The sequence below is a fragment of the Micrasema longulum genome, unplaced genomic scaffold (assembly GCF_059751315.1).
Source record: "Micrasema longulum isolate JH-2025_06_02 unplaced genomic scaffold, ASM5975131v1 h1tg001391l, whole genome shotgun sequence".
Classification (NCBI taxonomy): Eukaryota; Metazoa; Arthropoda; class Insecta; order Trichoptera; family Brachycentridae; genus Micrasema; species Micrasema longulum.
Genome location: NW_028278577.1, coordinates 104,931 through 131,457, shown reverse-complemented (window position 1 = coordinate 131,457; position 26,527 = coordinate 104,931). Strand labels below are relative to the sequence as shown.

The 26,527-nt window shown below is 31.8% G+C and overlaps 2 protein-coding genes across 2 annotated transcripts in view; one reads left to right on the top strand and one right to left on the bottom strand.

The window, feature by feature from the left end:
* Nucleotides 1-2,766, bottom strand: part of LOC148275553 (uncharacterized) — a 97,834-nt gene extending 95,068 nt beyond the window's left edge. The window contains exons 1-2 of the mRNA XM_088235544.1: nt 2,545-2,766; nt 420-611 (exon numbers count right to left, since the gene is read on the bottom strand). Of these exons, the coding sequence (XP_088091670.1) occupies nt 420-603 (184 nt within the window). The 5' untranslated portion in view covers nt 604-611; nt 2,545-2,766. The remainder of the gene's footprint in view (nt 1-419; nt 612-2,544) is intronic.
* Nucleotides 2,767-3,004: 238 nt separating this feature from the next.
* On the top strand, nt 3,005-18,654 carry LOC148275552 (uncharacterized). Its single transcript, XM_088235545.1, has 12 exons — nt 3,005-3,128; nt 3,203-3,341; nt 4,356-4,455; nt 6,508-6,623; nt 7,214-7,346; nt 9,653-10,316; nt 11,663-11,809; nt 12,817-13,400; nt 13,812-13,997; nt 14,900-15,042; nt 17,804-17,961; nt 18,386-18,654. Exons 1-12 carry the CDS (start codon nt 3,111-3,113, stop codon nt 18,545-18,547), a joined length of 2,550 nt encoding a protein of 849 aa, XP_088091671.1. The 5' UTR covers nt 3,005-3,110; the 3' UTR covers nt 18,548-18,654.
* The last annotated feature ends 7,873 nt before the right edge of the window (nt 18,655-26,527 follow it).

Sequence of the window (26,527 nt, the reverse complement as noted above, 5' to 3'; positions counted from 1 at the left end):
ACAGACTAGCTGAATTTCCTCCCCAGAGAGTTATTCATACCTAAATTTGTTGCAACAGGGAGGGAAAACATTTTTGAGAAGGGAATATAGAAGTCTAGGCATTTACAAGGCTTATCACCTGTCAGGTTTCAGCTCTCTTACTTCACAAAAGTCAACAGATGGAAGAGTTGAGGAGATGTGGATGTTCAAAGATAGGCAGAATGGTGAATGTTACACAGTGACAGGTCATAAGCCTTGTAAATGCCTGCACTTCCAGATTCCCTCCTCAAAATGTTTTCCCTCTCTGTTGCAACAAATTTTGATATGAATGAATACTTGATCATCTCATCACTGTATTAATCCAAGAATATTGAACTACCTAACTGTATAAAGTATTAAATATATTTTGTTTTTATTTTGTAAAAATTAAATAAAATTACCTGTATGTGTTCTGGCATGTTCTTTCAAGTGACCCGATTGCGTGAATTTCTTTTTGCATACTTCACACTCAAAAGGTTTGTCTCCCGTATGAATCCGCGTGTGAGTTTTGAGCGTGCAACTCAACTTAAAACTCTTGTGACAGTGTTCACATTTGAATGGTTTCTCAGAGCTGTGGTTATCCATAATCCTATCTAAAAATGAATGACATAATGAAAAACAATTCAAGCACAGATATAAAAGTTAAGGGATGGACTGCTGCGACACCGTATAGCAGGCAGGCCTCAGAGGAAAGCTGGAAAAGAAACCAAATGTTATAATCAGCCTAAAATAACTTGTAAAAATATATTACGCATTAAGTCAATCAGTTTTGGAATAAGGAATAATTGGATGGGGATGTGCAAATGACACATTGATCAAACAAATAATCATTGCACAAAAAGCTTTAATAAAAATTATCTCAAGAGTCCCAATCAGAACTAGCTCCCTCGGGATATTCGTAAATCTTAATGTTACATCTGTAAAATAACTTTATGTAAAAGCTCTGTACTTTACTGTACGCACACAAACATTATTCTTTACCTTCCATAACTCATTACACAAATACAAGAGTTACTAGATACTCCACCCTGATGCTGCAAAAACAACTCAAAATTAATACAACTTTCGGTCAAAGAGGATTGGCCTACAACTCGGTTAAAGTATAGAATCTACTTCCATTGTCCATAAGGACAATTAGTAAGTATTTACAATATAAAATTGCTATAAGGAAGGGATAGGGGAGGTGGGTTGCGCACGGATCGATGAATGGATCAAGCCAAATAGGTAAAAAAATTGTTTCCTGATTATGAAATTTTGTCTGCAATTTATTATGCATTTATTATGTTTTTATGATTATTTTAGTTTATTTCACTTATTATGTTTACAATGATATTTAGGTTAATTAGATTAATTGCGTTTTTATTTTCTTATTATGTTAACTATGAAATAATTCATTTAAAGCATGTTTCATTATACTTGTTGTAAAATGTTCCCCTTGGCACGGGACACCCCAGTTAAGGAACATTATTGTGTATAAAAAAAAATTACAAAATTGTAAAAGTATAAATAAATAAATAATTGCTGGGATTTGAGGCTGTGGCAGCATTGGAGCAGGACCCTAAAGTGGCACACATTTCGATTCATATTATTTTTCAAAAACAAAACAAACAATCCATCACGCCTTTTCTCCGTAGGGATACGCAGAGAGGATAGAACATCATATCATTCTGTCTTTGCAAACAGGCCTTGCTTCTACATTCATACATCTGCTCATGCACATGCGCCGATTATTCCGGCTGTTGACATGGCCATCTTCAAGTATTTGTTGGATTATCATTCCATATCTTTTTCGGTCATCCTCGTTTTCTTCTTCCATCAACATTCGCTTCACCAAGCTTCATTAAGCTGTCCTTTAACTGTCCATTCGCTCTACAATACTTTTCCCGCATAAATACTTTTTGAATTTCACTAATTCCACCTTAATGACAATCATCATCTTTTCTCCCTATTCGCACCCATTGGTGCATAGGGCGTTCCATTGGTACTCCAGTTGCAGCATATCCAAGTCACCTATGTTACATGGAAGGTAAAGTGATCAGTATTATACTTCAGGCGCCTACTTTCAGAAATCAAGTGTAGATAAGTCCGCCTCACTGTGTAGTGGTTGGCTCGCTTGTTCATTTGCTTGAAACTTTTCTTGAAGCTTTGCTTGGACGTGAAATAAATTTAAAGGATTGTTTGAACTGCAATATTTCATTGTTCCTGGATTGGGACCTGAAGTGAAGGACTGATCACCTTACCTTCATATAACAAACGATCTGAATACGCTGCATTTGGTTTATGAATACAGTGCCCTGCGCACCACGGTGCGGAAGGGGAATGATGATGATAATAATATTATATGAAATCAATTCTTTTTATATTACAAATAAATATAAAAACTAAAACAAAAAATGGTTCAAGATGGCACACAATTAAGAGCTAAACAGATAAATAGCAATATATAAAATCAAGTATTAATCTAATAGGAAATCCGCATGTTTACTTTGGAAGTAATTATAATTTATAAGATTATTATTTTTATACTTAACTTTTAACTAATAAACTTACATGACAGTTTTTATGTATATAAAGTGTAATAAATCGTTGTATGAAATTTATTACCTACGTGCGTAAATAATTTATAAACAAATTAGAAAATAAAGCGAATCCCGAAACAGTTATAATATTATTTAAAATAATATTATGCTATGTTTACTCTAGTAATTGTCAAATTTGACAGTTAAACACCATAGAAAATGTTAATCTAAAATCTAATGATTCAGATTGGGAATTTGAACAATTTTGTACTGGCAACAATAATCCACCTAACATTTTTTTACTGCAAAAAACAACAAATGTTAAAAGCAAAAATGAAAAAAAGTTTAGAAATTCATTTTCATTTTTATCGAATACTGAAACCTTCCATTTAGAAATAATTGAAAAAAAATCTAACCAAATTTTTAAGGATAATTGTTCATTTTCTATAGTAACACTCCAATGAAGTGTCAAATCAGACAGCTGTCAAAATTATAACGACGTAATGCCTAGTAATGTCATAAATAATATGCCAAGTTAAATTCAATTCCTTAAATTTATTTAAAATTGAAAAAATGGATATTCCTAAACATGTGAGTTTGAACTAAGCATATTTTAACGAGTCTGTTTTATAAATGAAATATTGAATTGAATTTGCGCTTTTCAGAACGAAGTCCTTCCTTCAACAGTTAGTGATGAATACTCTTGTGTGTGTGGTTCTATATACCGTAGAAGAGGGAGCCTTATCAGTCATCTCAAGAGTCATACGGATGCAAAGTCCTTCATTTGTCATATCTGCTCCAAAGGTACTTAAAAAATAAATGTTTTTTAAAATTTATTGCATATAAATATTTATTTCCAGGAATTCTTAGAACATTTAACAATAAAATGGAGTGTTCTCTGGTTAGGTTAGTCTTCATCTTACATGGTCCAAGTCTGTTGAATTAATATAAAAAATAATTAAGATGGTACTCAAAGCCAATATCATTTATTAAAATGTAGAAATAATGCATAAAGGAATTTACTTTCTCACAGCACAGCAACAAATGAAAATGTTTATTTATAAAATAAAAGTAATATACAGTATAGTTTTAATTATAATAATAAAAATACTTAATAGTTTTATTTCACTTTTATTTATAATTATTTTATAAATTTTTTACCAGTGACCGGGTTTCGTCAGACTGGTGACCAGTCTGACGAAACCCGTCACAATTAAATCCAGTCACTGGTAAAAAATTTATAAAATAATTATAAATAAAAGTGGAATAAAACTATAAAGTATTTTTATTATTATAATTAAAATGCAGTTTCACCAAGAAATGTCAGTAGAAAAACTCAGTATAGTTTTATAAATCAACTCTATTTAATCATTCCAAAGTTTTTTTTTGCACCACAACAGACCAGGAGGCCCAATCACCGAGGTGAATTACACCACGGAACACCCAGGCTTGAGAAAAATTACATTTAATTTTTTGTATTCTCACCGGGAATCGAACCCGGAACCTTCCGTGCGTGAGTCAAGGTTCTTGACCACTACACCACAGAGGCCGCCAATGGTAAGCGGTATTTTTTTTAGGTTATTGTTAATATTGTAAATATCGTCGGGTAATTACATTTTTGAGTTAACCACTAAAAACACTGTGTTGTATCCTACTGCTCCATGAACACTACAAAAAGACAAGTTGTGCATTCAAATCGCATACTCTACATTTGATGTGTTTATTTCTACTAAATATGTATTTTTTGTAAGGTAAACTGAGTGCTGTGTTTACTTATAAATAAATAAAAATGTTTTTTTTATTATATATTATTTTAAGCGTTTAGACAAAATATTCATTTGGAAATACATATTCGGACACACTCTGGAGAAAAACCATTTAAATGTGAAACATGTGATAAAGAATATTCTTCAAAAAGGTACCAGATTTGTTTACTCTCTTTATATTTATTTCTGCTTTGAAAATAATTTATTTGTCTTTTTTCTATCAAGCGGCCATGAGACCTGCTGTGTATCTGTTGTGGAATGGTTTTGTGTCTGGAAATATAATTCGAAATGAAACAAAGTGTATGAAAGCAACATACAAGACGATGACGTAACAGTAACCAAAAATGCTGACATACGCAAATATAATACCAGGCAACAATACTACCGCAATCAAAAATCAAGGACAAATGCAGGACAATCAAAAATACTGAACAATGAACTTAAACACTACAATGACTTACTTACCTGAATACTTGAAAAATTATATTGGAGACGAATTTAAAATTAACATAACATTACTTGACTTTATAATATGTTTACGTAACCATTACAGGTTACATTTACTTAAAAAACAAAGCAAACAACAAATCTCCTAGTCCGACGTGTAAATTGAGTACTAGGAGGGCTAACTCCAAATAAATGGAACATACAGCCAGGATAAAGTAGAACCCTTCTGGGTTTTTAAAATTATAAATAAATGAAAAATATAAAAAATTGCCATGATGGTAAAAAAACTAAGAAGCTTATTATATAATGGTCAGCGCGTTTGCCTACCATGCAAGAGGTCTCAGGTTCAATTCCGGACATAGTTGGCATGAAATATTTATTTAAAAATAGTGTTTTTACACTGGAATATTTCATAGTCCCTTAACTGGTACCTGAAGCGTAAGACTGATAATCTTACCTTCATGTAACATAAATGATCAAGATACACTGCAATTGGTGTACCGATGCAGTGTCCTATGCACAATTACGTGCGGAAATGGAATGATGATGATGAAAGTTGACTAGTAAAAAAAAATATATCTCCATTTTACTGCCCTGCTAAGGCTAAAAGTCGTATTTGTTAAATTGCAAATTTTACAGGACATTGTTGTTTTATGCTTTGCCAATCAGAATTATTATTTTTTCAACAATGTTTGAGTATGTCCAAATGCTTGCAGACTGGCTGGATTTCCTCCCTAGGGAGTTATTCATATTTATTTATTTATTTATTAACGGACATTGTCCATGTATACAATTTATAAGGTTTAAATATTACAAATAAAAGAGTAGTTTAAAACATTTAAAGAAAAAAGAAAGAAGCATTGACAAACATAAGGGACATCGAGACAAGATCTGGACTATTTATTTAGTGCTCGTTTAAATCGTTGTAAACTTAAACCAAAAAAGTCCAGATCCTGTCTTGAGTTAACAATACGACAAAGGCGGGTCATTGGAGAATTTAGGCCATAGTTTGTTCTATGCTGATCGATGAACAGTACTTCATTGTTTCTCAATCTACGAGTCGGAATATTGAATTTTACTTGTCCCAGTAATGATGGAACATCGATTATACCATTTAGTATGCCGAACATATATATGGAGTCAATATTAGTTCTACGTTTTTGTAGAATTTATTTAAATTTATTTCAACAGAGAGGGAAAACATTTTTACACAGTGTGTAAAGTGGCCACTTAAACCAGCCAATGACATGTCGTAAGCCATAAAAATGCCTAGACTTCCATTTTCCCTTCTCAAAAATGTTTTCCCTCTCTGTTGAAATAAATTTAAATATTGCTTTTTCAATTGAATTTTTTTTACAAGGGAACATCTCATATATGAGAAGCAGAAATGACTTGCTGGCTTAGTAAATATGTGAGGCTATCGAATTTCTATTACGAAAAAAAAATGCAAGCAATTTTTTTTTTAGTTACGACTTTTAGGCTTAGCAGGGCAGATTAATACCGACGTTTCTTTCGCTATGTTAATGTTACACCCATGGAATATTAATTGCAGGATTTATACTACGCACAAAAGAAAACATAAAAAAGTTTGCTATTAAAGATATATTATGTTGGGATGTATTAGATATTTTTTACCCGGTTCTTTTCTCCACTACGACAATACCTATGTAAACTTATTTGTATATTTTAATTCCAATATATACACAGACGAGGGATTGCTATGTTTCTGAAATTTTTAAAATAAAAAATATTTTCAGGTCACTTAAAATACATCAGGTAGTTCATTCAAAAGAGCGAGCCTTCCAATGCGATATTTGTTATAAAAAATTCTCGTATCATGATAATTTAAAAAGACATATTCGAAAACACTCAGGTAAAAAACTTTATATAATAATGTTATTACTATTAAATATTACCTTAAGAGTTTGAACTGATGCCTGTAGACACTAACAAATATTGTTGCAGGGCTTATGAATAATAATAAATAACCATGTTTTTAAGTGGAGATAAGTCTGCCTCGTAGTGTATAGTGGTTGGTGCATTCAGTTATCATTCTTAAGCTCCTGGCAGGGTGTACCTGAAATATTGGTTTTAAAGAATGTTTAAACTGCAATATTTCTTTGTTTCTGGACTGGCCCTTGAAACTAAGGCTGATCACCTTACCTTCATATAACATATGGCGGCCTCCGTGGTGTAGTGGTCAAGACTCTTGACTCACACACGAAAGGTTCCGGGTTCGATTCCCGGTGAGAACACAAAAATTAAAATGTGATTGTTCTCAAGCCTGGGTATTCTGTGATGTAATTCACCACTGTAATTGGGTCTCCTGGCCTGTTGTGGTGCAAAAATAAATAAATATGATCCTTATACACTCGATTTAGTTTACCAATGCTGATGATGGTGAAATGTATTGATATATATTTTTTATTGATTTTAATTTTAACATAAACGTGAATTGTCTAGGGATCAAGCCTTTCACATGTGGAATATGTTCAAAGTCTTTCAGTGAGCAACAGTTTCTTGCTTTACACATGCGAGTACACAGTGATGAAAAACCTTTCGAATGCGATACGTGTGGAAAGAAATTCGCCAGAAAGTAAGTTTATTATCTTTTTGTTTTCTTTATTTATATTTTTGTAAAAATATTTCAAATCCTTTGGCCGGTTTCTAAAAGCATTCAAACTATCTCAAATTCACGAAAACTAGAATTTGAACATGTGCAAACCATGAGCCAACCACCTGCTAGCTGGTAGCCATTTTCAAATAAGATCATAAAACGACGTGACGTTTCTTAAGCCTAAATGTTCCATGTGGTAATTCATTATGATTGGCTTTGGCTTTGGCTTGGATCTAAAAGGACCAATGTCAGATTTCATATTTTTCTTGCCACTATTTAACTATTTTATTCACACATACATGAGTGGTAGTGTTTTTTATTAATATTTGCTATCAAAGACGTCAATCAGTTCATTATATCGCCACAAAATGGGAAAGTAATTACTCTCCTGTAATATTATGATTTACGACATTGCCCTTATAGATCCAAACCACAGAATTTTCGGTTTAATTTTGTGACTTTTTTTGTTGAGTTTGATGTCAAAATACTTTCATAAATCTTTCTATTTCCTCATACACATTTTTTATGTAAGTGCATATTTGTTTATTTAAAAAAAAAAATAGTAAATAATAATTGTACATTTATTTATATATACGCCCAATGGGCATTTTTATGGACATATGTATGCATAGAAAATTATTATGATAGAAAGACACAATGGTATATAGTAGATGGTGGTAATGGAAGCGGGAGAGAGGTGTTTATAATTTAATCAATACTGGTATGTTTGTTGGCAGACCCAAAATTCTCACCATAGGGGAATGAAAACCATAGTTAGTTCTATGGTTATCAGTATGAAAAAGTAAGTTTTGATTGATTTTTGAAGTGAGATGAGAGTTTTAAATAGGACTAGAAGGTCGGATTTATTTCGACGGTCTTGAAGAGAAGATATATTTAAGAATTTACTTTATTTAGAAGATATGAATTTACTGGGTATAGGGTTTAATCAAATTGAATAACTAATTTAAGCCAATAAGGAGAATTCATGCGTTTTCAAATAAATACACAAATGATCTTATGAATTTTAAAAAGCAGTTTATTAATTCACTATCTTCAAATTTAAATACCTAATTACTACTTCGTTATTTTTTATTGGGTACCTTTTATTAACTTATATCTGTATTCTTAATTATTATTTTTTCTAACTTCTTCTAATTTTAAGATTCTTTCAATATAATTGATGGGAAAAAAATTCACCTTTGTTCTCTCACTATAATATATGTATGTATCTTACTTCATTTTTATTAGCTACTTTTTGGTAAAATACATTTGTTACTTTATGTTTGTTATTTTATTTATTTATATCAAGTAAAATCCTACAATGCGGTTTAATAAACAAATAAAAAAAATTACATTTAATAAAACGTTTGACCACAAAGTTAATGCTTTAAATTTTAGGCTGTGGTGTAACACGAGTCTGCATAGGATACAAGACCTTATATATCTCTCTTATTTATTTAAATTATGAAGTCGGATTTTCACATCGGATTTTGAAAGTAAAATTTGTATAATATGCTGGATTTCAATGAACAAAACATTTTTCCTTGCTATGGGAAGAATAATTTTTTTATATTTTTATTTTGAATCTTGAAATAGGGCACACATAAACATATTCTTATGTGTGCTCTAATAATACTAACGAGAGTGATGTCAGTACCATAATAAATCTGTTTTACTGTACAAGAAAGAGCACAAGAATAGAATTTATCGCAAGGAAGACAAAGATGCTGTTCTGTGGCCGGTGTTTGTGTGAAAGAGACAAAACAAAAGAAGAAATTCGTTCAATCAGATGATTATTGGCAGTGAACAGAGGCGCACGCTAGTTATACAACCGGCGTATTTTAGTAAGGAATTATTTAACAGTATGTGTTTATGTCGGCCTCGTAGTGTAATGGTCAGCGCATTTGCCTACCGTGCAGGAGGTCTCGGTTTGATTCTCGACATGGTTGATATGAAATGTTATTTAAAAGGGTGTTTTTACACTAGAATATTTCATAGTCACTAGACTGGTACCTGAAGTGTAAGACTGATTACCTTACCTTCATGTAGCAAAAATGAACAAGACAAGCTGCGATAGGTGAACCAATGCAGTGCCCTATGCACCATTAGGTGCAGAAAGGGGATGATGATGATGATGTGTTTATGTTTTTTTTTCAAATGTCTGAACTTCAGAATATTCTATCTTTTCCTTGAGGTAACACAATGTTACATCACCGCATGTAAAGAAATTTTCTAGCACAGCCTTTACAGAGTTAATAATATGTCCTTTTTTTTTATTCTTTCAGACAAATGTTGCAATGCCATTTTGCTGTGCACTCAAATGAAAAAGCATTCAAATGTAAAAAATGTCCAAAACGGTTTGGTCACAGATCAGATGCAATCAAGCATGAAAAAATTCACTCTGGCATCAAGCCCTTCACATGCACTTTATGTCCTTCTAGATTCTACAGAAAAGGACATTTAACTAGACACAATAATACGCACATAAAAAAAATAGTGACAGCGCAAGTTCTATCAGATAAAGAACACAATATCAATAAAACAAATGCTTGTGAATTTACTATGGATTCCGTAAAGGTTGAAAAGAATAATGTAATAGAATGCGATGGTGTTTTAAATAATGAAAAAATCTACCCCAGTAACTCGACAAAATTAAAAAATCCAAATCACGATGAGCACGGCGAACAAAGAAAAATTCGCAATGAAGAAATACAAATAGTCTCCAATGACAGTCATAATATGTTGGTATCTGATGGTGTGGAAAGCATTGGGACTACAAGTGATGAAGTTTTTGATTTTTCTGAACGTTTTGGGAATGAAACAATAACAGTGTTAATAGGAAGAGAGAATGAGAATGGGGAATGGGTGTATGAAGAAGTGCAAACTACAATAGAGAGACGTGTGGGCGATGGTGAAGAAACGGAACATCAGAGCGATGAATTTACTAAGGTAAATTTTTATGATTTATAAACCATATTTTAGGTTTAGTGATATGTTTTTCAATACCTCCGAAATATTATTTTTGTATTATTTACGGGCATAAAAAGTCGGGGTGTTTCCGTGTACCTGGTCGACATACCCGCCACAGATCTCCTTTTTGTTCTGCATGTTCTAGGACCAACTATCACATGCACTCGCCTATCCTTAGGCTCCATAGATATGGCAATCAGTATGAGGACAAGGCTTATATATTTGGTTCTGGACTTGATAGTTATAAAACGAGTCTGATTTCTTTTTTTCTCTCACAATATTATTCTTAAAGTTTTCTTTATATTTAAAAATGTTTTTCCCGTTTTTGTTTTTTCATATTTATGTATTTATTTCGTTAATATGTATTTTTGGTTGCTTATGTGTATTTTTACCTACTTGTTACTATTGTTATAGTTATGCAATTTTACAATTTTTTGTAATGTATTTAAATATTTTTTTTATTTCATATATATGTTCAATATATGTTAAAGGCAATTTATGCCGTTTATGTAAAAATAAATAAATATATTGTGAATCACTGCTTAAATTCCGAAGGGCCACAAATTGTTAACTCCCTAATTTAATTTTTATTAGGAGAATTAAATCAGTCATATTTTTCCATAAGAAAAAGACTCAATAAAATGACCCAAATTGCACAATAGCCCTTTTGACATTTTGCGTTTTGGTGGCTAACTTCAGAGCTTTATGGTTGATAATTAGCACAAAACGCCATCATTAGATAGATATAGCTTTAAAAATCGCATCTAATGATATTTAAAACATAAATATAAAAAGCTTTGGTTTGGACATGTAGAGCGAATGGACAGCGAAAGAACGGCTAAAAGGATCTACGATGCAAATGTTGATGGATGCAGAAAACGAGGAAGACCGAGAAAGACATGGCACGATCAAGTCCATCAAATATTTGAAGATGGACATGTCAAAAGTAGGAATAATCGATGTGCGTGCATGAGAAGATGTATGAATGTAGAGGAAGCGAGGTCTGTATGCCAAAACAGAGTGTTATGGCGTTCTATCCTCCCTACGGGGAAACGGCGTGATGGTTTGTTTGTTTGTTCGTTTGTTTTTTATACCAAAAGTTGGATTATAAAACTCATGTTAAAAACTTTTTTTAGACCTACTGAAAAAGGTCGAATTTTGATTTGTGGCCCTTTTGAATTTAAGCAGTAATACGTCTACAACTAGTTATTTTCTTAATTTGTTCGTTAGTTTTGTATTTTTTTTACTCTCTTACGTATTATTATGTTTTTCTAAATCATTAATTTATTGCGTGTACGATACTAATACAAATTGTGCATTCACAGAAGGAGATAGATGATAAAACAAATATATCTGCTCCCTGGAAATGTGGGTTGTGTGGACTGAACTTTACAGAAAAGGTGAAACTGTGCAATCATATTAAAACCGATCATGTTGAATTCTCATCCCCACAAAAACACGGATCGAAATTGGTAAAATAAAATTTTTGTGTTTTAAAAATAGCTAAAACATTGTATTTTCAATAAAATAAATATAAAACAACTTTTTTTTTCTACTAACCGGTTTCAAAGCTACTCAAACTTCTCTATCAAGGTATACTTAACTAATGAATTCTATCGTATTTAATTTTTACAGTGATAATTAAATATTACATTATTGATACATATAGAGCTAATAAATAATATGGAGTTAAAAACAATGACGTTTTATATTTTGACGCAAAAATTATAATTTTGTGTATGTAATGTAATGATAATAAATAAATAAATAAATATTTATTTTGTCATAATGAATAATCACAAAGTTAGTGCTTCAAATATAAAGTTGATGTTTAAAAAAAAAAATCTAAAGAAAGGGGAGTTCTAAGGTTCATTGTAATTTATTATAGAAATAATGGAATAACCTGATAAGTCTTTATTTAAGAGGCTTGTCAGGAGGTGGGAAAGATTGTATATGGAAGGAAGTTATGAAAAACACAAAACAACCCAAACAATTCAGAAAAAAACTTTCTTGGTTTTTTTTTCTTTTAACTGGCGGGAATCAAACTGACGCGAGTTTCACAGTTGGCTGTCTAACTAATGCGCTTATCAGACGATTCATTGAACATTTGTTTCTCCATGATTTTTTTTCAACATAGCATGTTTACACAAAATGCTGAAAAGTTTTAATTTTTCTCCAGACTTCCAGGGAAGATTTCAGGGACCAATGGAAGATATGTTTTACATACCATATTTAGCCATCTTTCAAAAGACATGACATACCTTCTTTAGAAATAGAGAAATGGTTGACAAAACAAGATATGTTTGACATATCATACTTGGCCATCATCTTTCCACTGAAATAGTCCTGCTTGTGTTTGTCGTGTACGAGTTTTATCTGTGCATTAGTTGTTATTTTATAAATATTTTCACTTGGTGTTGAACAAGTTTTCTTGAAATCATTCCTGGAACATTTAAAAAAAATCTTATTTGAATTATAGGTTGTTAACAAAACTTCTGGGGAACTTGAAGAAAAACCTATGACTCATAGGCAAGAGATGAAATCACTATCAATAGATACATTGCAAACTGTTTTTAAACAGTATTATATAAAACGTTACAACAAATCAGTTCATAAACAAGTTGTACAAAAAGCTCCTAGAAAGACTTGTCAATTAGATAATAATAAAGCAAATGTAGTAAACAAGTTCACTCGGAATTCTAATGATCTAGACTTCAATTCTAAAAATAAATGTAAGTCTGATTCATATGTTTTTAACAACAGTGATGATTTTAAAACCATTTTGGATGAACGCAATTATGAATCTAATGAAGAAAAACAAATTATCAAAGGAATACAAGATAATGATTATTGTTTCGTTATTATTGTTGATAATGAATCTAAACAACAGAAAAAATTCCAATTAATAAGAAGCAGTTTTTATCCTGAAGTGAATAATCATAATGTTTTTAACCAACGAGCACAGATTTCCTCGAAGAAATGTAATAATGTTGACAAGGGTGATCAACATGGCAGTTCCGTGAAGAAAGGTCTTGTGTGTTTGCAATGCGGGAAAGATTTTAAGTAAGTTATTACAATCATTTAGTGATTGAACTGTTTTTATTATTATATTTTATTTTAACCCTGCTCTTATTGTGCCAAAACCATAATGATTGAGCGCGTGGCCGAGAAGTTTTGCTTCCTGCTTCAATGCCATTAACCCACCTTTTATGTGGCCTTCCCACACCTCTGGCTCTTTTGTGTTTGCCCCATGGTCGCCATTTTATTATTCTGGGCGTCCACCTGTCATCAGTTTGCCTCGCCAAGGGAGAGTCAAAATGTAATAATAAAAACAGACTATGTAAAAAAAGGATACTAAAAAAAGAACAATGGTGAATAGATTTTCTTGTATAAAATGCGACATATAATGAATTTTCTCTAATTCACTTTCTATGATTACTCTTATCTTAACTGGTTAATCTTTTTTAAATATAGATTTCTAAGTCGCCTGAAATTGCACATGCAAACACATTCTGGTAAGGGGCCATTTGTTTGCACAAAGTGTGGTAAGGGATTCACACAAAATAGAAATCTTCTAATACACTCCCGCACCCACACTGGGGATACTCCATACCAGTGTAATGTTTGTGGTTTGCACTTTGATTCAATGCCCAAACTCAAGTAAGTATATTTGTTTGCCTATTCAAAGAAAATAATTATTTTGTGAGCCTGCCTTTTATTAGATTAAGAAGGCCTCAAAGTTTTCATCCATGTTTTTATTTTGGTTGTTTTTATTGTTACTTTGAAAATATAAGGGAATTTCAAGGTTTAAAAGGTATTCAAATAAATCACCGTAGATACTCATCTGTGAATCCTTCTTATATACTAAACAAAATTACAATTAAAAATAATATGTACAAAAAAGGTAATTAGGCTAATAGGTACAATTTATAAACAAAAGGGGAAAATGATTAAATCCATATAATTATTCTTCTTATAAATGCAGGCCCTGTCGTCCACAACGGTGACACACTTATTCAAAAGGTCAATTTTTAAAATTTCTTTCAGTTTTAGCTTTCGTTTGCCAATGCCGTTTCTATTACTTCCTCCGGATGTTGATCCTGGTAAGATCTGGGATAGTAGTATAAAACTACGAAGTCAAAAACTTCGAAAGTTGTTAAGGTCTTCTATCGACATGTGTTGACCTTATTTTACTGATTAGTCATTTCATTAGTTGCTGACCAAATTACTCTTTTCATATATTTATATTAAATTCCAATTATACTTTGTATAATAAGGATTTATATGTAATAGTTCAAGTTAATTTGATAATGTCTTAATTAGATAAACACATATTTAAAAAAAAAAATCAATTTAACGAAGAGTAGAATTCATATTATGACCGTTTTGTTTGGATACCATTTAAAATGGAATTCTGCCGACTGAACACTAACACAATACATAATTTCAAGGTAATATTTAATGAATTTGTCCATCTCTTTTGAGATACTTGAAGTTAAATATTTGTTTTTTTTTAAATATTGTACATTTGTCTTATTTTTTTCTTTTTGAAATTGTTTCAGGAGGCATATCCAAAGACATTCTGATGTGAAGCCTTTTGAGTGCAATATCTGTCATGCAAAGTATGTGAAGAAATCAGATTTGAGGATACACATGGATAAGCATTCTGGAAATATCAATTTTTGCTGTCAAATATGTTCAGAAAGTATGTATTATAGTAATTGTTCTGATATATGTATTAATTGAATAATGTGGTTTGGTTTTAATTTTTTTTATTGAGACATGTCCTTCTGAAAGTAAACAATATATTGTATTAGTATCCATTTCCGTTAAACTGATTACAGAAATATAATTTATAAACCCACTTAAAAATCTTCATATCGTGATCGTAGAACAACGACGGATATGCAAAAAATGCAACATTGACTTTTTGTTATATTTGAGCTTGAAAAGGTTTTATAAAGGCTTTATATTCCAGGTTTTTAAAAAAATAAAATGATTATGACTAACCCAAGTATCAAAGGATATACGTTTGTACTTATTGAGTTATGACAAACTGTCCAAAAAAAATTTAACCGCACTCATGTAAAGTTAAAGAAAATCACACGTGATCCCAATGTATACTATCAAATCGGCATTTGTGAGGTTTACAAGAGAGCAAAAACAATGCTTGATAATTGTTTAAGAAGCTATCAGATACTGTAGAATTTCCAAATATGTGTCTGTTGATAAACTCCTGTAACCTCCCAAAATGCAGATTGATAGTGTAAGTAGGGCTCGTTGATATAATGAGAAATTATGCGTAGGTCGCAAAGTCGCTGACATTCTAATATGACTGACAATTTTCCAAATAGTAATTGGACAAGTTTAAGAAAAGGTGAAAAAATATAAATAAAAGCAACAACATTTTTGATAGTGTACCCATATCCAGATTTTCATAAACACAAATAAGGAATAAGTACATTTATTTTAATATGTGTGTTTAAAATAAAATAAATTATCTTTGATATTAGGTACACAAACACATATTAGAAATTCAGAAAACTTTAATAATAACACAACTTTATTTTTAACCACTTATGTTTCATTTATTCTACCGACCGGTTTCAAAGCTACGCAAGCTTCTTTATCAAGGTATTATTTATTAATGAGTTAGACAACTTAGAAAGGAGATCACTCAGATTGGGCTAATTTTTATTTTGCCGGTCAACTAATATAAACGCATTATTTAAATAGAACTCATCATTAAAAACATTTTTTATTACCATACCAAAGTTCTATGTCAATTCTCTGAGATTATATTTAGGTTTGAATATTTAGCCTCAAAGTATCACTCAGCATAAATGTAGAGCAGTTTTGTTTTGTTAAAATTGTTATATAAAGTGGTGTAATAGTATTGATTGATTTGGTGTTTATTTTGTAGAACTCCATATTTAAACTTATAATTAGAAATCAAACACTGATTTGAGTCTACTGAACACTTTATTTTATTTTTACAAATATAAACATATAAAAATAAAAACTTCGTGACAATTTATTCGCCTTATTAGGGCATTTTCAAACGAATGTGAAGATTATTTGGATTGAATGTCCTTATATAGTTATATAATTCAAGGTACTCAAGTAGAAAATAAAAATAATCTTATGAACTATAGCATGTACATTAATCATAATTGAGGGAAAAACCAATGGTTAAGGGTGAGGCTGAGTGTTATTAGGTAATGGGGAATTTAGGTATTTATATTTGAATTTCGGGGAAAATATAACAAAGTGAGTATTTATTGACATACAAGTATGTATTGTGAGATAAATACCTAAATTCCCCATTACCTAATAACACTCAGCCTCACCCTTAACCATTGGTTTTTCCCTTAATTATGATTAATGTACATGCTATAGTTCATAAGATTATTTTTATTTTCTACTTAAGTACCTTGAATTATATAACTATATAAGGACATTCAATCCAAATAATCTTCACATTCGTTTGAAAATGCCCTAATAAGGCGAAACAATTGTCACAAAGTTTTTATTTTTTTATTTTTATATTTGTAAAAATAAAATAAAGTTTTCAGTAGACTCAAATCAGTGTTTGATTTCTAATTATAAGTTCGGTGTAATAGTAGTTAATTGCGTTTTAGTCTCACAAAGGCTCAGGAGGAAAATAAAACAAAAACATTATCACTGTATTCAATATTTTTATGTTATCCTCTATAATTCTCCTGATCTAACAAATATATCTGCTAACCCTTTAGCAGGAATGTTTATGGCAGGCAGGTGCCTTGATAACCCCATATACCACACATAATAGCATGTGTCCAAGGCGCTGGTAAAAACCTGCTGTGATGCCTGCTACATTTTTTCATTCTAACTTGAACATTATTACGAGAAATATAATAATAATTAGGTTAATTTCCACAAATAGAATAGATGTTTTGAGTTTGAATATTATCTCACAGACTTGACTTAGAAATTTAGTCTAATAAGAAAAGGGCTTTATTTTGTTATACTCTATTATAATATTAAATTTAATTTGAGATGGCCGGCACTTTAGAAATTAGCCCAAAAATGTATAGGGGCTGGGTGATCTCCTTTAAAAAGCAATAAAAAATAATAAATAACCAAATAAACAATATTTCTTTTAGTTTGCTTCTGTCTAGTTTTAAAGATAAAATCCTTCCCGCTTCACACCTTCTATCTTTACAAGAACAACATGACAAAAATACTTAGCTTTTAAAAACAAAATATGTTTTATTATTAATGAATAACCACAAAGTTAGTGCTTCAAATATTAATTTTTATTAAATTTGGGTATTCGGATGCAGAATTGTAAATGTTATGCATGTATAAAACCGCATGATGACAGGTCAAAAACCCTGTAAATGATTCAATTCTATTTATTCAAACTTCTGTTGGAGTATTCAGTAATAAGTAAAACACATATTTGTGCTGCTTTATTTCTCCAGGTTTCACACGACACAGTGGATTATTAGGTCACATGAGAACCCATTCAGGAGAGCGGCCATTTTTGTGTAAGCTTTGCGGAGTCAGATTTCGCCTCAAATCAAGCCTTTCTAGACATTGCAAACTCCATAAGAAACCAAGGAAACTCTACAAATGTTCGGTAAGTATTATGACTTTATCAAACTTGAACGCGGTTTGAAAATACTTCAACCGAGTGGAGTAAATAAGTCTGCTTCATTGTGCTGTGGTTGACATATTCGCCTACCATTCTCGAGGTCCTGGGTTAAATTCCTGGCACGGTAAAAGTGAAATATTGATTTTGAAGGTTTTTCAAACTGCAATGTTTTATTGTTCCTGGACTGGCACCTGAAGCGTAAGTCTGATCACCTTACCTCCATATAATAGATGATCAAACTACGCTGCATTTGGTTTACCAGTGCAGTACTTTATGCACTATTGGATACGGTAAGGGGTATGATAATTAAATAAATAAAATAAATACTGAACGATTAAGGCAACGAATGACATCTTTATTTTGAATTTATTTTAATGTTGCTAACCATGTCATTTTTAAATGATTACAGCTCTGTCCGAAGCAACTGACATCCTTGAGAAATAGGTCCCTCCACGAAGACAAACACCGAGGCCATAAACAATTCATGTGTTCTATTTGTGCAAGAACTTTTCATAGAAAATATTATCTCGATCAACACAAATGTACAATTTCTGCCGATGAAAAGAAATAAAAATCATTATTTGAAAAAACCCATTAATTACTTATATTACGAGTATGTATTGTTTTAAAATATAAGTTCTTAAGTTGTTTTAATAAATATTAGGACCATGAAATCCAGACTTGTGATTTTTTTTAAAAATATTTAGTTTATAATATTAGTTAGTTAATAATTTATAATTTTTCTTCTAGTACAAAATATTACGATCTCCTATGTTGAATACATTAACAAATTTCTATCTTTATTTTATTTTTACCTAAGTGCGTTAAGTATAATAAATCACATAGTACAGGTAAACGTCGTTTTACGCCAGGGTTGTGAACACAAATATAATGTAAGATATAAGGTTAAGCTAGGGTTTCCTAGGACAGCGATGCCCGTATTTTAACGGCCGTAGTGAACGGTGATGCGTTGGATAGCCGTCGTAATGGTGACTAGATCAATGTTTTTTTTATAATTAATACTAACTCAGCAGGTCATCGGTTTTAAATTAAATCCTCACACTTTTTTTAAAAAAGCATCTAATTTCATTTACTTTGATAGTTGCTTCCTTTCTTGCAAAATCATCGCATAAACCACAAATATTTGAATATTCTTTTGATTTTAATGATAGTGAAATAAAAAATATAATCATACATTTTTATTTTTAAAACAAAAATTAACTCGGAAACAATTTCACAAACACAATAGGCTGCTTGCGTACACGGTAATAGAATAAAACAAAGTGTAAAAGTGTGTCTGCTATTAGAATCGCGGCGCTTACTCTCGTCTGGTGTTGGCCGAACCGGGAAATCCCACGCCGGCACCAACATATAGTACAATGTATAAAACAACTGTGTAATATTTATAAATATATTTATTGACAATTCTTGATGGAATCTTGTGGAATGGAATGGAAACTTAAAAAAAATAATACTCAAATTTAAATATACAAAGATGGTAAAATAAAAATACCCAGCAATTATAGAAAAGGGATGTTATCCTCTCTGAACTTTTTTTCACTAATATGAAAGATGAAAGTTATTAACTCAGAACACGGTTATGTTTAATTTTTTTATGCTTATGTTTATAAAAGGCATTTGTACCATATACACTAATAAAATATTCAAAACAAATAAAACGATAGGAGCAACACTGTCAATTGTAATAAATAACAAAAAAGGCAATGAAATTAGTGAAATAAAATATTTAGGTGTAAAGATGGGTTTGAAACTTGCCTTTCATCAAAATAAAGGGAAATGGTGACAAAATTATTGGGGGCTTGAATACATTCTCATTGTTTTTACACGAAAATTAATTAATGTAAATACTTTTATATAGACAAATAATATTTTACAGACCATGATATTTGTGTATCATCATCAATCCATGTCCGCTCCCTAGTTGGAGCATATGGTGTCCACATAGAGCCTCCATGCATCTCTATCGGCTACCAGCTACTGTGCATCCTCCCAAGTCAGGTTCGCGTCTCGTAGTTCTGACATAAACTGTTGACGAACAGTCAGCAGTGGACATCCAGGACATAAACATTCTGATGCCTTGAAAAGTAGGCAAGCATGGTTAAGGCTCTCGGATGCCTCTGCAGTATATGGTCCAGCCAACCGTATCACCTCCACTTGATGACAGTTGTCACTGGAGTTTGCTGCCCTCTTTCCTTACAAAGCCAAACTGCCGCACACCCAAAACTCTTCTGAGACACCTATTCTCAAAAATCAGTATTTTGCTGTTTTAGGCTCAAGTGAGGTGCCACAATTCGCATCCATAGAGGAGAATAGGTGTTATGCAGGCGTTATATAGGCGGCATTTGGTTTTCACTGAGTAAATATCCAATCTGCAGGCAGCCTTCATACTGTTGAATGTGGCGCCTGCTACTGCCGCTCTCCCAGTTCTTTTTGAAAGCTGCCATTTTCTGTAATGATTCTCCCAAGTATTTGAAACTCTCGACCCTTTCAATGATTTGGTTTGACAGAGTCAGGGGATTTTATTTGCGAATAAAATTCTAAAAATCACAAATTTTGGAAAAAATTCATCATCGTAATTCCTTTTCCGCTCCTAATAGTGCATGGGGCACTGTGTTGGTACTCCAATCTCGGTGTATCTCGATCATTTTTGTTTCATGAAGGTAAGATGATCAGTCTTACGCTCCGGGTGTCAGTCCAGGGACTATGATACATTCTAGTGTAAAAACGTCTTTTTAAAAATTCTAAAACTCACAAATTTTGGAAAAAATTCATCATCGTCATTCCTTTTCCGCTCCTAATAGTGCATGGGGCACTGTGTTGATACTCCAATCTGGGTGTATCTCGATCATTTTTGTTTCATGAAGGTAAGATGATCAGTCTTACGCTCCGGGTGTCAGTCCAGGGACTATGATACATTCTAGTGTAAAAACGTCCTTTTAAATAAATATTCCATATCAACAATGTCGGGAATCGAACCCGAGCCCTCTTGCATGATAGACAAACGTGCTGACCATTACACCACGAGGCCGACAAAAAAAAAACAGCTGGAATGTAATCATAATATTTACAAACATTTGGATATACTCAAAATATTATTGAAAACATAATAAGTTCAGATTAAATAATAATATATATGAAACATCAAAACAGAATCAAAATATATAATAAAAATTATTTATGATAATTGCAAATAACGAAAGAAGGGTTAGAAAGTTTATATTGAAAAATTCCAATGAATATCTTTGCTTTGTCAAAAATAAAAACAAAATGGAAATATTTTTCTATCAACTTATAGTATGATAACAAATGTTTATCTGTTAAAAACTACGTAAAAGCACTATTAAAAACTACGTAAAAGCACTATTAGAAACTACGTAAAAGCTCTATTAAAAACTACGTAAAAGCACCATTAAATAATGTGTTTTGGTTAAAATATATTGTTTTTAACAAAAAATGATGCTCAATAATTTTCATTTCAGTGTCACGCGACCTTTACTTCAATCGAATTTGGCGCGCGCCAGAAAACACATGTTTTCTGAACACGTGGTTCTGCCAACCTGCCGATACATAAATTTACTACGGCGCTATAGTATTGTTGAATGCACTAGAAAGAGATGTCAACAATTTCTACAATATGTTACAATTTTTACGCACGTACAAGAACTGCGCAGTACCCAGTTTATCCTAATTTATTTTCAGTAAAATTCCGTCTCTCTCTAGCATCCCGCAACTTCTGTTTATCAAACATGGTGGTCGGGTCGTGTTTTGATATACATCGCGTTTTCTCCGGTCTTTGATTGTGCGAAGGTACTAATTATCGCGTATAATTCTTAGCGTTTCTGTCGCGTAGATCTTTTCGCGTTAATATATTCTCCAAGCTGTCGGGGGACATTTTTGTATCGGTTCGCGTCTCGATAATAATCGCGGGCCATTGATACCCATGATGGTACCATGCTTCTAGTTTGACGTGTGTATTTTTTTCGACGAAATTAAATCGCCGAAGGCTCTATTCTGTCTGCTCGATACGTTGAACCGCGTTTTCGAGTCTGTTCTATCTGAAATATCATAGCTTCAAATGAATATTTTCGCATTTCTTTTTGTCTTGTGTGATGTTTAGCGTCTGCGAATCCCGCATTACTCTTTGATTCTTTTATTTTCTTTTTTTATCTATATTAAAAGTTTCTTTCGGGACAATGGAGCTGGATAAAGAGTCATCGCTTCTCGAAGGTATGTACCCCGTATTATAATTTAACACTTATTTAAATGTGGTTTTATTAGTTATAAACCCGGTCACGCAAGCAATTTATTTGAATTGCATTTTGTGGAACGCAATATTTCTGCATGTCTACCAACAGCATTTTCCAAAAAAACACGGAAGTCTCAAAATTGCGCTTCAAATTTAACTACAGGTAATTTAAATATAGGCACGTTGCAATAAAAAGTGCATCTTTTCTAATTTTCTTCATTGTGTTTAGATGCGTGATCGAAGAAACGATTTATTATAGTGATCTCGAAATCAAATAAAGTAAAATGTCTGAAATGATATTTGCCATGTTTTTAGAACCTGCGTAATTTATTTACACGTAAAAGTAAACAAATGGTTTTACGAACTTTTATTTAATATGTTACGAGCCAATCAAATTGGCATTCGGAGGATTCTAGAATGCATAGAGTGGAACGTTTGCATATTGTGGTATTTTATTTATTATCAATCGAGCGTGAACATTTGATTACATCAGAAAAACAATCAAAATAAGATATGTAAACAAGCGAGTAGGTCACTCAAACCAGACTCAAACTATTGTACATACAATGGCCAATGTAGACGCTCTGCTACATACCGATAATCGGTGTATAAAAGTTATTCCACACATGTTTATCACTCGGCGACTAGTTTATTATATTGCATACATACTAGCCATTATAATTTATTTTAAAAATCGTCGCCAGGGTAAAAAATTTCGATAACATTTGAAACCAAAGTCAGTTGCGCACGCATTCTGTCGAAAGTATAATTTAGGCTAAGTTCAAAAAATGATATCTTTGTTTTTTTTTTTTAAATATTTGAAGTTATAATTGTTTCCGCAACTTTAATTATTATATTTAAAAAAATCGTAAGAATCGTTATGTCTTGTTTTCCTTATATTTTTTAACCATTTAATGCCCGATGTAGCAAATTGTCCACAGAAACTGATATATGAAAATAAAACAAAAAAAAATTACCTTTTTTTTCATAATTTTTCCCAGTATTTGCATAAAAAAAACATACACAAAAATATGTTTATATTTAAAATTAGACAAATTGGGCATTGAAGGGTTGAAATACACGGCCAGACCGCGAAACTTCAGAGAAACATTCTTCGTGGTAAGCTTTAAAAAAAATCTTAATATTTTTTCCAGTCATTTTTTTTTTTTGCGTAATTCAATCCTTTACAGATGATGTTGAAGCAAATTTAGCAAACAACATGTGTTTGCACATGTGCGATACTGCGACAGTGACTAGTGACTACCCAAAATCTAAGAAAACTACCCTTCGGATATTTTTATCTGTTATGTCATTGTTATCCATAGTGTTGAAGTGCTTTTTCTGTTTTTTTTTTTATTGTTTGCTTTTTAGCATGAACACTTTACAAATTTACTATTTATTTATTTATTTATTATCATTATATTACATACACTAAATTATAATTTATGTAAAGTTGCATTGACTGTCTAACTAGGGTTATTTACCCTGTTAGACAGTAAAAAAAATATAAAAAACAGTAATCGATTTATAGAAACAGTTATAAAGATACAGGACAAAGTGAAAAACAAAGTAAAAAATGGAGTAAAAACATGGTAAAAAATGTAGTAAAAACATAGTAAAATGTAATAAAAACATAGTAAAATTGTGCTCAATGTTTGTTTTTGTAAATTTATTGATATTTTTAAGTTGCCAGAATTACACTCGTCCATGCACTATGTAGCTGCAAGACGATTAGTAATCTAGCTTCAATAGGTAAATATTATCAACTATATAATATCCAAATTTAGTAAAAGAGCTCTAGAATTCCAACCGTCCATGCGCTCAGTAGCTGCAAGACTTGTTTTTATCTAACTTCTATTTTTATAAATCTGTTTTTTATTTAATTTTTTTAAATATCACTCAATCTCTAAACTTTATTATCAAATAAAAAATGTAAGTAAGGGCTAGATTTCTTATTGTCTATGCGCTCTGTAGCTGCAAGACGTGCTGTAATATAGCTCCTGTATATCATAATTGGAGACGAGGAACAAGAATTCCAACCGTCCATGCGCTCTGTAGCTGCAAGACGTGGTGGGATATTTATTTATTGTACAGCGCCCTTGAGGTGATTTTCACAAAAACGGCGCTCTATAAATTATCCAATATATATATCCAATGTATATATATATATGTAGCAATGTAAAGATGGACCAATCGTCGGCATTCCCATGTTGTTTTTGCGTAATTAAATCCTTTAATGTTGAAGTGAAGCAAAGCAATGTAAGAATGGACCAATCGTTGGCATTTCCATGTTATTTTTGTGTAATTAAATCCTTTACCGATAATGTTGAAGCAAAGCAATGTAAGGATGGACCGATCGTTGGCATTTTCATGTTATTTTTGGACATTTTAAAAGTCGGAATAATCGGAGTGCGTGCATGAGAAGATGTATAAATTTAGAGGAAGCGAGGTATGTATGCAAATATGGTGATATGGCGTTATATCCTCTCTGCCGACCCCTACGGGAAACGCCGTTATGGTTTGTTTGTTGTTTTTTTTTTAAAACGGCTTATTTCTTATACTCTTTCTGTATTTGTGGAAATTTATTAAATCCTAATTCGCACCTGATGGTGCATAGGGCACTGCATTTGAAAAGTAAGTGTCTTGATCACATGTTACGCTTCAGGTGCCAATCCAGGGATAGTGAAATATTGCAGTGAAAAAAAACACCTCGTAAACAAATACTTTTCTCCACTCGATCCCCTTTTTCAGGATTTTTACATGAGAGTAGCCATCGGGTCGAAATCACCCGTCTAGGATTCTGGCTTCACAAACAGAACTGTATTCTTCATCCGCCGGGACACAGACAACCAAACCTTTTTAGTTTTGTCAAATGAGGAAGAATGCAAATGTCAAATGCACTACGGAAAATTGGGTACAAAAATTGTATTCTTGCGCGCGGTAAAAATTAAAACATTAAATTGTACGGCGAGGCTAACGGACCAATCGGCAGAACTCATCGAGAAGAAGGAGAAGAGAACTTAAGACGTCACACGCATAGTAATTTAAAAATACAAAACTTTAAAAAAATCATAGCGCCGATAATACGATTCATATTTTTTTAAAAATAGAATTTTGGCTTTGTTTAATAGTCTACTAACAAATAAAAAAATAATATTTAAAAACCACTGACTTTCTCTTTTTCATTAAAAACAAGCACGTTCACAAAGGCTACTATAAACATCACAATGTTTTTTTTGTTTGTCTACCCTCGCAAAATATTTCAACACAAGTAGTATTTTGTCATTTGAATGTTTGCGGCTATTGTTTTGAAAATATTTTTTACCTGAGTCGCAGGTAAACGTCACCCTATCGCGCTGACCATTGCCCAGGGTTCGCGACGTGGACGCTAACGAGTAGGACTAGTCAGTAGTGTTGCCGGTGGAATGCAACTGGGCATTTGCGGCATTTTATAGAATCACACCCTCCAGCAAGATGTGCCTCACTGTAAACCCCATCGTATTTTTTGCTTACAAACTATAATTAATAATAAAAAAATGTGACCTCACTGGGTTTCCCGTGCCGAGGACACTTAACAATAAATTTTAAAAAATTACAACTGAGAATAAACAAAGAAGACTAACTTAAAAAAACGACGATAATTAACAAATATTTGGACAGTTTAAAAAACAAGGTATTTATGTACATCTATATTATTTATATTACAAAACACATAATGAAAATAACAAAAACCTAACATAAGCTATACACTTGTGGAGCAGTTGATTCAATATTGGTTGGGCGAATGAGACAATCCATTTTACTTCTACCTAGCTCCACTATCCATTTTTTTATAGCCTTTTAAAACATTTTCTCGTTACTGTATACTTGATAAACTCGAAATAGACGTTGATTTCTGAGAGTGGAAAATGAAAACTATTTTAAAAAGAGTGATTGTTATTTAATTAAATGAATTTCAGTCATAAGATCAAACTCAAACAAAACACAGACAAACTGAAACGAGAAGTATTTTTTTAGGTCTTGCCCAATGTTGCACCAAGAAATGGAAAGACCCAAAATATTTTGTATCGATTTGAAAAAAAAATATTCTCGATAAATTTAATTATTCATTATTATCTTTTCCTTTCCGCACCTTTAGTCCTTAAAATATAGCTTGATTAGAATGACAGCTGTCAAACTAATTTAATTTGTGATGGGAAATTACTGATCACTGATCAAATCGATTTTATTGATTATTTCATGCAATCATGAAACTCTGTTTCCAAAAATTGATCTAAAAAATGC